The sequence below is a fragment of the Pipistrellus hanaki genome (genome assembly GCF_964339955.1).
Source record: "Pipistrellus hanaki genome assembly, chromosome: 18".
Lineage (NCBI taxonomy): Eukaryota > Metazoa > Chordata > Mammalia > Chiroptera > Vespertilionidae > Pipistrellus > Pipistrellus hanaki.
Window position 1 is genome coordinate 26,576,857 of NC_140520.1, and position 8,511 is coordinate 26,585,367.

Genomic DNA, 8,511 nt, shown 5'->3' on the forward strand with positions numbered 1-8,511 from the left:
CTTCTTTCTGCCGGGGGCTGGTGCGGGCCCTCGGCCCATCTTCTTTCTGCGGGGGCTGGTGTGGGCCCTCGGCCCATCTTCTTTCTGCGGGGGCTGGTGTGGGCCCTCGGCCCATCTTCTTTCTGCCGGGGGGCTGGTGTGGGCCCTCCGCCCGTCTTCTTTCTGCGGGGGGGGGGGGGGGGGGGGGGCTGGTGCGGGCCCTCCGCCCATCTTCTTTCTGCCGGGGCTGGTGCGGGCCCTCGGCCCCCTGAGCAGAGGACAAGTGGGTCGTGGCTGTGGCTGGCTCCTGCACTCGGTCAGAAGACCCTGGGATCCTGTCCTGCCGGGAGGACGGGCTGCAGGGGGCCTGGTAGAGGCGGAGTGGGTCCCCTCCCTGACTGCTCGGGGAAACCGCCAGGTGCTGTTGGAAAATGTCCATTCCCAGATTCCACGTGAGGCCAACTGATTCGTCATCCCAGGGCGCGGGCCTGGCATCTGTGTTTTGAAGTGAATAAGCCAGTGTAAGCAGGAGTGCTGTCCAGGCAGGGAGGGAGTTTGTGTTTCTCATATCTTCCCTTTTCCGTCCCGGGTCCACGTTTCAGGAAGGATTGAGCCGGGCCGAGGAGAAGGAGAGGTTTTTAGGAGGAAGAACCCTGGCCCAGACTCCAGCGCGGCAGAGGGGGTAGTGTTGGGCCCCTGGAAGGCGCAGGGGTTGGTGTTGCTGGAGGTGCCGCTGTGGTGGTCAGGCCGGATGAGAGAAGCAAGCTTCGGGGTGGTAGGGAGCCGGGAGTGGGTCTTCTGATGAGTTTTGTTAATAGTTATTCTAGGCTTCCTCCTAAAATCCTCTGAAATGATTCCCACTCCTGCAAAAATATAGCAAATAAAATATCCACAGGAGCCCTGTGAACTGGGAAAGGGTATCAAGGGCTCACCAGACATTTTGAGGAACAGGAAATAGGAACAGCAGGCCCGGTCAGGGTGATGGAGCGAACAGATGGAGGAAGCCCGTGCCTGGAGCAGATGCTGAGAGGCCTGCTGCGGGGCGTTCCTCCGGCCGTGGCCGCCCAGGAGCAGGCTGCTGGGGCGCTGGAGGCCAGCCAGGGGACTCTGCTGAGAGACACCCCCTCCCTGACCAGGCCCCACACCCCCGCCCAGCCTGTGGCCCCGCCCAGGTCTCAGAGAGGCAGGAGGACCCCAGGAGGGAAGAAGGGGAGCACAGCTGCTGGAGGCAGTGACGAGGCCCTGGGGTGGGACCTGCGAGAGCCGTGTCTTCGCCAGCCCCTGGCCTTGTGCACCGGGCGGTCTGCCTGGCAGTGGTCCTCTGTGGCCGGCACCGGAGTGGGCACAGAAGCATGCCCTCCCCGGTTCCACCGCTTTGGGCACCCACTTTCTGCTGCAGAGCGGCTGTGGGCTGGACAGATGGGGGCACGGCCCTGAGGGTCTGCAGGACCGTGTGTTTCCTCGCGGCCGCCAGACTTCAGTGCCCCGGGCCGGAGGAGCGGCTGGGGCTGGACGGTCTCTGACTGGGTGGTTGGCTTGTCCTTCTCCTGCCCTTCGTTTGTGGTGAGATGTCTTGAGAAACGTGCGGTCTTCTGGCTGTGTGCGCGCCCTCACGTCCACGTGGACGAGACCCAGATCTCATCTGGTCCTCCCTTGTCAGTCTTCAGAGTCTCGTTTACTTTTTAGTCTCTCCCCCTCGGTTTAATCTAGTTGATGTTGCCCTGGCACAGTTGGGGGCACGGCCTTTGTCTGCAGGACCTGTGTGTGTTTGCTCGCGGCCTGCCCGGCTCCCAGTGCCCGCGTGTTGCTCTGATGCCTCTGTTGTAGGTGGCTGTCCATGCCCTCCAGTTCAGACAGCAGTGTACGTGGTGCTCAGAGCCTGGGCTAAGCTTCTGCACAAAGCAGACGCCCAGACGCACACAGTGCTGAGACCAGAGAGAGTCTGTCTTTCTCTGGGACAGTCCGCTGTGCAGGAGTCGGTCACGCTGCCTCCCCTGGGCGTTGTCTGGTCCTGCGGTCAGCACTGGCTCGTGGCACCAGTGCACACACCGGCCCCAGGGGTGAGAAGTGGAGGGCAAGACGCCGAGGGCCCCGAGTCACTGCACGTTCCAGGAACTTGGTCTCATGGCCGGGTCTGAGGCCGGAGTGGGGCCAGCAGGCGGCTGACTCTGCTGGAGCCGCGGATGGGGAAGCGGTCCTAGGTCTGCAGGAGGAAGCGTATGATGGAAACAGGAAAGTCAGCGTCCTCTGCTGCCTCTCACTGTGCGGAAAGGCTGAGGGGCCAGTGGGCAGAGAGAGAAATCTTGGGGTAAGGCTGCAATAGCCAGAAGTGGAGCGACAATGGTAACCTCAGTTAAAAAGGAATTCCAGGTGCAAAGGGCGAAAGAGGGATGTTTAATAAGGATAAGGGTTCAACTCCACCCCTCTTCCGGAGAAGATCTAACCGTCACCCATCTATTGCTACGTGCCAAGCAGCCTCCCAGTTGTATATTTTAGGCAAAACCTCTTAGAGTAAAAGGTACCAGGACCCAGAGCATGTGTAACTCCTCAGAAACACAGATGGGGAGACAGAAAGAAGAGCAGCGACTGAGAAGCGCAGTGCGTGTGGAGCGTGTGTCTCTCAGGGCCTTCATAAAAGCTGACGTTAAGATATTTCCCCCAAATTAATCATCAATCCAGTACCAGCAGTTAAAAGTCCCAGTTGGTTTTCCATGGGACTTCAGCTAGGTTCAAGGTGCATGAGAAGACACGTACAAAACAGCCAGGTTTGGGGGAGCAGCGCCCTGCTCAGTCCGAGGTCACAGCGGGGAGACCCACAGCCATCGAACCTGCACCTCCATGGTGTGGGGGGTGGAGTCACATCCCTACTTCACCCCACAACACAGAACTAAAGTGAAAAAGGTTAAAAAAAAAAAAAAGATACTTTTAAAGAAATATGAGAATAGGGATATAATTTTGGTTTTCCTTAGCAAACAAAACCCAAAAGCCATAAAAAAAAGATTTGCAGAATTTCACATCAAATTCAAAGCTTCATAGAGCCAGTGGCGGCCTGAGCAGAGTTAACGGGAGAGTGGCCGAAAGGAAGACGGCGTTCCTGTCCTTCCCCACGGAGCTGCCCAGCGCAGCGAGCCCAGCCGTGCGGAGCGCACAGCACAGCAGGAGGGGGTTCCCTGGGCCTCCCGGCTGACCCCCCCAGTCTGGCTGCCGCTCTCCAGGCTGAGGTTCCGCCTGTGTCTCCGCAGAAATCCGCCCTGATCGTGCGGGGGCCGCGGGAAGTGAAGAAGAGGGAGCTGGTCTTCCTCCAGTTCCGCCTGAACCAGAGCAGCGAGGACTTCAGCGCCATCGACTACCTGCTCTTCTCCTCCTTCCAGGAGTTCCTGCACAGGTGCCTTCAGCCCCTCTGTCCACGCCAGCCGTGCCCAGCCCCCTGGGGTGGGGGTGCAGGGCAGGGGGGTGGGGGGCGGCCGGAGGCCCTCTGAGGAGCCTTCTCCCACCGGGGCCTCGGGGGCTGGCCCAGCCTGAGGTGGGCAGCCCCTCCCTCCTCCCTCCCCATTGGGGACCAGAAGCAGAGCCTGAGGAGGCGGTGGGAGTCCTGGCGAGGCCAGCAGGAGACCCGCTGAAGCCGGGGCTGGAGCCCCTGATGAGCTCGCACCTTTCTCCTCTGCCCCAGTCCAGACAGGGTGGGCTTCATGCAGGCCTGTGAGAGCGCCTCCTCCAGCTGGAAGTTCTCCGGGGGCTTCCGGACCTGGGTCAAGATGTCCCTGGTGGAGACCAAGGAGGAAGACGGCCGGGAGGCAGTGGAGTTCCGGCAGGAGGTCGGTGGCGCTGGGTGGGCCAGGCTGCTGGCCGTGGGGTGGGGAGCGCCCCAGGGAGGGGCCTCCGTGCGGGGTCTGAGGCCGAGAGCAGGCCATGCAGGAGCTCCCGCGTTCTGTAGGCAGTGCCCATGCCAAGCTCGCCCTCCGTTACTGCCAGTCCCAGCACAACACGGAGCAGAGAGCCCTGTGGGTGCAGGGACCACCTGACGCCACCGAGCAAGCCCAGGCTGGAGGCTGGCGGCCGCCTCGAGGGTCGGTGTTTGCAGGGAAGAGAGACTAGATGCAGTGGCTCTCGGGTGTCCTGGGCGTGACGGTCCTTCGGGATGCGGGGGTAAAATACAAGCTTTCTAAAAAAATCATTTAGTTTTATAAAATACATCGCTTTTACACAAGTTATTTCCCCCCCCCCCCAAAAAAAAATGTCTTTGTTGATTTTAGAGAGCGAAAGGGTGAGAGAGAGAGAGAGAAACATCAATTTGTTGTTCCCCTTATTTATGTGCTGTTCATTGGTTGCTTCTTATATGATTGAGTCTGAAACCTTGGTGAATCGGTAATCAACGGAGCTGTCCAGAGATTGAGTCAAATTGGCGTCATGTCTGGGAGTAATATCTCAAATCCTCCCTCTTTTTATATTTTTAATCCAACTTCTCTGTTTTTAGTGTTTTATAATGCATGTAGCTGTAGAACAGTAATGCTAATGTTACATCACTTCTAAAGTTACAAGTATGTTGGGTGCATGTTCGGAAATTTTTCCTAATGGAGCCTGTGTTCCTAAGGCTTCCACCCCACAGGCCTGGAGCCAGGAGATACGGGGTCTCCAGCCCCCCTGTGCCTCCCCCCCTCCCGTGAGAGCCAAGAGGCCCTTAGAAAAAGGGAGTGGGGAATCTAAGGGTGGGACAGGGCTGTTGGTCAGTGACCACCAAAAGCACGGCCACACACCCATTGCTACATCCATTATAAAACGTAGAAAAACAGAGACATTAGATCAAAAAACACAGAGGGAGGATTTGAGATACTGCTCCTAGGCATGATGTCAGTTTGACTCAAACTCTTTTACAAACTCTTCCGGGCTTCCACCGTGGCAGTGGCTCTCTGCCTTTTGCCTGAGTCCACACCTACACCCCACTCCCACTCCCACCCACCCCCACCCCGTGTGCCTGTGGCTGGAGCCTGCAGAGGCCAAGCGGAGACAGCCTGAGCCCACACCCTCTGCTCTCCTCGGAGCCGTCCGTTGGCCTGGCCTCCGAGGGGCACGCTGGGAGCGCTGGGTCGGAGTGGGCCCACCCCGGTCGACGGGCTGTCCTTGGCCGGAAGCCGCGCGCTTGTCCGGTCTGGCCCTGCCCGCGCCGGCTCCGAGGGCTGCGCCCGGGAGAGCTTTGGGAAGGGCGTGCATGGAGCCAGGTTTCTTCCAGGGCACAGGCTTTTTCCTGCCTTAGGATGTACGGCTCCCAGGGCAGTATCCTAGTTTGTAAGAGAACTGCACAGCCTGAATCTCCGCTCCCCTTTCCTCCGACAACGCCAGGCCTTCTTGTCTGGGCCCCGCAGCTGAGCGAGGAGCTGAGCTGCGTGTGTGCACCTCACAGCGAGGTGCAGGCCCGTCCCCCAGGCTCTCCGCCGGCCCCGGCCCACCAGCCAGAGGCATCAGAGTGTTTTATGTGCTTTTATCATAGCCTCTGTTGGAAGCCTTTGGCAGGGCACAGGGACTAGAACACAGTGTTAAATGTTCTGTATCAGGTTTTGAAGTTTAAGTTCTCTCGTGTGTAGTGCTTCCTGTGATCCTCTTGGGCTCAGCGAGGAAGGCAGAGAAGAGGCTCGGTTCAGATGCTGAGCGCAACCCTTGGGGCCGGGCTGGGCTTCCGTCTGCTCTCCCTGAGGCTGGGCTGGGCTTCCGTCTGCTCTCCCTGGGACCGGGCTGGGCTTCCGTCTGCTCTCCCTGACACCACGTCAGTGAGGGGCAGCCGCATCGCCCCAAGCACAGCCTCTCACAGCGCACAGGGGCACTCGCCACGTGGGTCCAGGCGGCCCTTCTCCCTGACTCAAAGCTCTTAGGACTGAGTATTTTGAAGTTTAGGATTTTTATGGCTTTTGTGAGTCTTACACTTTGAATATGATTTAGTCAGTGACACCTATGTGATTTAATCCAAAAACACCTATTGTACATCCCAAATCCTACTCGTTCCCCAAAGAACTATGGAAGCCACGGGAAGGCCCGGGCTCTGGAGCCAGTGGTGTCAGGGTGTGTATGTATGAGGTTGGGGTGAGGAGAGCCAAGGTCCGAGACCTCCCGGCCATGCTGCCCGTTCCCGCGGCCCCGGCCGCTGACAGCTTCTTTCCTCTGTTCCTAGACGAGTGTGGTCAACTACATCGACCAGAGGCCGGCCGCCGAGAAAAGCGCCCAGCTCTTTTTTGTGGTCTTTGAATGGAAAGATCCCTTCATCCAGAAAGTGCAAGACGTGAGTATTCGGATGGCGAGGCAGGTGGGCTGCCTGCAGGCTGGTCTCCTTTCCTGGCCCAGACCAGGCGTGCGGGTGGCACTTGTTCAATGGGTCTTGTCTTCACCGCCAGACTGCGGCCCAGGACGGTGGGGACTTCGTCTTTTGTTCATCTGTTTGGTGTCCAGCACGTGCCTGGCACAGAGGAGCTGCTTCGCGTAATATTAATTGAAAGACCTGAGCAGGAAGCATTGAGCTACTGTCTCAATTACTGCTCTTTGGGAACCATTCTGTTTAAGTGGTTGTCTGTAGGATGAGAACTTGTATTTGTGATGAGAGAGAACAGAAAGGTACACATAAAACATTAGCAATGTCAGTTAATGCCAGATTCTCAGACCGAAGGGGCACTAATGAGACAGCTCTGCCCACGGAGCATTTGTGAGAGCCAGCCCCCGAGCTCGTCCCAGAATGTGCTGACGTGGCCACGCTCAGAGCCGGGATGACACAGGGAGGGTCTGTGACGCGGGCGTGCTCCACGGCCACTCACCACCCCCGTATCCGTGCGTCGGCCAGGCTTGTGCGAGGCTTTGGCAATCAGGGCTCCGAGTAGAGGAGTAAGCGCCTTCAGCTCTGCACGTAAATCAAGTGATGAGACGTTTGTAACCTGATTCATTGGGAAGTGCCTGTGATGGGCCGGTGCTCGAGGCCTCCTCGCGCTGTCCCTCAGCTTCACCACAGTCCCCAGCAGTGGAGGCGATGCAGCCACCCAAGGTTCGGGGGTCTGAGGTCACCCTGCTCGACCGAACAGTGCTCTGTACCAGGATGGGGATCTCGGAAATCCAAATAGCACGTGGCCATGGAGAGTTTATTTCCGGAGGGAGCACCTGTGGCTGTGAAGGGACTAATCCCAGACAGGCAGTGCCTCTCCGGAGAGACTGGGGGGTGAATGTCTGCTACCTCGGAGGGTTTGGCTGAGTGAACAGGGAAGGCTCGGAGGATCAGTAGCTCTAGGCAGGCGGGAGGCATGCAGGCGGGGAAGGGGGCACAGCCCGGAGGCAGGGGGTCCCGGGGGAGTGCGGGAGGATGGCCATTGGACTGGACGGGAGAAGTGTGAGTCACTGCGAGAGGCGAGGAAAACAGGAGCTGCTGCTCTTCTGGGTTGAGTTTCGAAGAAATTTGTCTTAAAGCAATGTCACAGGTTGTATTAAACATAAAGCTCAGTACTATCTTATTTGTGCATGGCTATTTTAAAACGTTTTTTCTTTCAGAATCACTTTGTTGTAGGGAGGACTGAACTGTGGACGTGAAAGTGTGACGGGAGTGTGGAGTTACAATTTTAGAACCCGGGTGGTTTTCTCATCACCCACTGATGCTAGTATCACCTAAGAATCAAAACTGAAGCAAACTAATAAACTTGAGTTGGTTCTCTCTTACAGATAATCACAGCCAATCCTTGGAACACAATTGCTCTTCTCTGTGGGGCCTTCTTGGCATTATTTAAAGCAGCAGAGTTTGCCAAACTGAGTGTGAAGTGGATGATCAAAATTAGGAAGAGATACCTTAAAAAGAGAGGTCAGGCAACCAACCACATAAGCTGAAGCCACCCTGTCCATGGACCTGCCCACGCTAATGGAGGTCTCACCACTTCCACTTTGATAGACTGAGCCACCAGCACTCCTGAACTCACCTGGGGGAGACGGGCCTGCTGGGAGGAGCCGCTGGGGAACAGATCCAGTGGATGACCTTCACGTTATTTAAGCACTAAGTTATTCAGGAAGTTTTGCGTAGGACATGTGAATAGGGTTTGTGGAAGATGGAACCAGGGCCGGTTTCTGAAGGACTGCCGACGCCGCCTTTCCTTCCGGTCCGGTTGGTGTACAGCCCAGCTGCGCGGGCGGGTAAGGCTGCACTGTTTACCTGGGGTCTCCCCGGGGGTTAAGTGGATGGACGAGGGTGTGGCTGCCGGGATGTGCAGGTCACGCTTTGAAACCTGAGCACTTTACACAGAGAAGGGCACACACTGACGTCTCTGGCATCGCCTGCCGTTTCCGTCGTCCGGTCTCTGACAAGTTCTCCCCTTTGTTAAATGTTAAATGAAACTTCTGAAGTTAATACTGTAATTAGATTTCCTGTGGACTGACTGGCCATCTTAAGAGTTTTTGTTGACGCAGGTATGAGTTTAGAGTGATTAACACGCAGAAGCCCTAGTGTGAATGTACAGAGTTAGGTGCCTATTCAATGTATTTTGATGATTTCATTAGCAGGAATAAAAGGTTAGTACAAAA

General features: G+C 57.1%; 1 protein-coding gene across 3 annotated transcripts in view; it reads left to right on the plus strand.

Moving 5' to 3' along the window:
• The window catches only part of PACC1 (proton activated chloride channel 1), a 35,477-nt gene extending 26,966 nt beyond the window's left edge, over positions 1-8,511 (plus strand). For 2 of the 3 annotated variants that reach the window (XM_084866046.1, XM_084866045.1), the window contains 4 exons: positions 3,222-3,364; positions 3,650-3,794; positions 6,140-6,247; positions 7,663-8,511. In XM_084866046.1, coding sequence (XP_084722172.1) covers positions 3,222-3,364; positions 3,650-3,794; positions 6,140-6,247; positions 7,663-7,824 — 558 coding nt within the window. In that variant the 3' untranslated portion in view covers positions 7,825-8,511. Of the gene's footprint in view, positions 1-3,221; positions 3,365-3,649; positions 3,795-6,139; positions 6,248-7,494; positions 7,619-7,662 lie in introns of those variants that run through there. The other variant, XM_084866047.1, reaches the window with a different exon arrangement.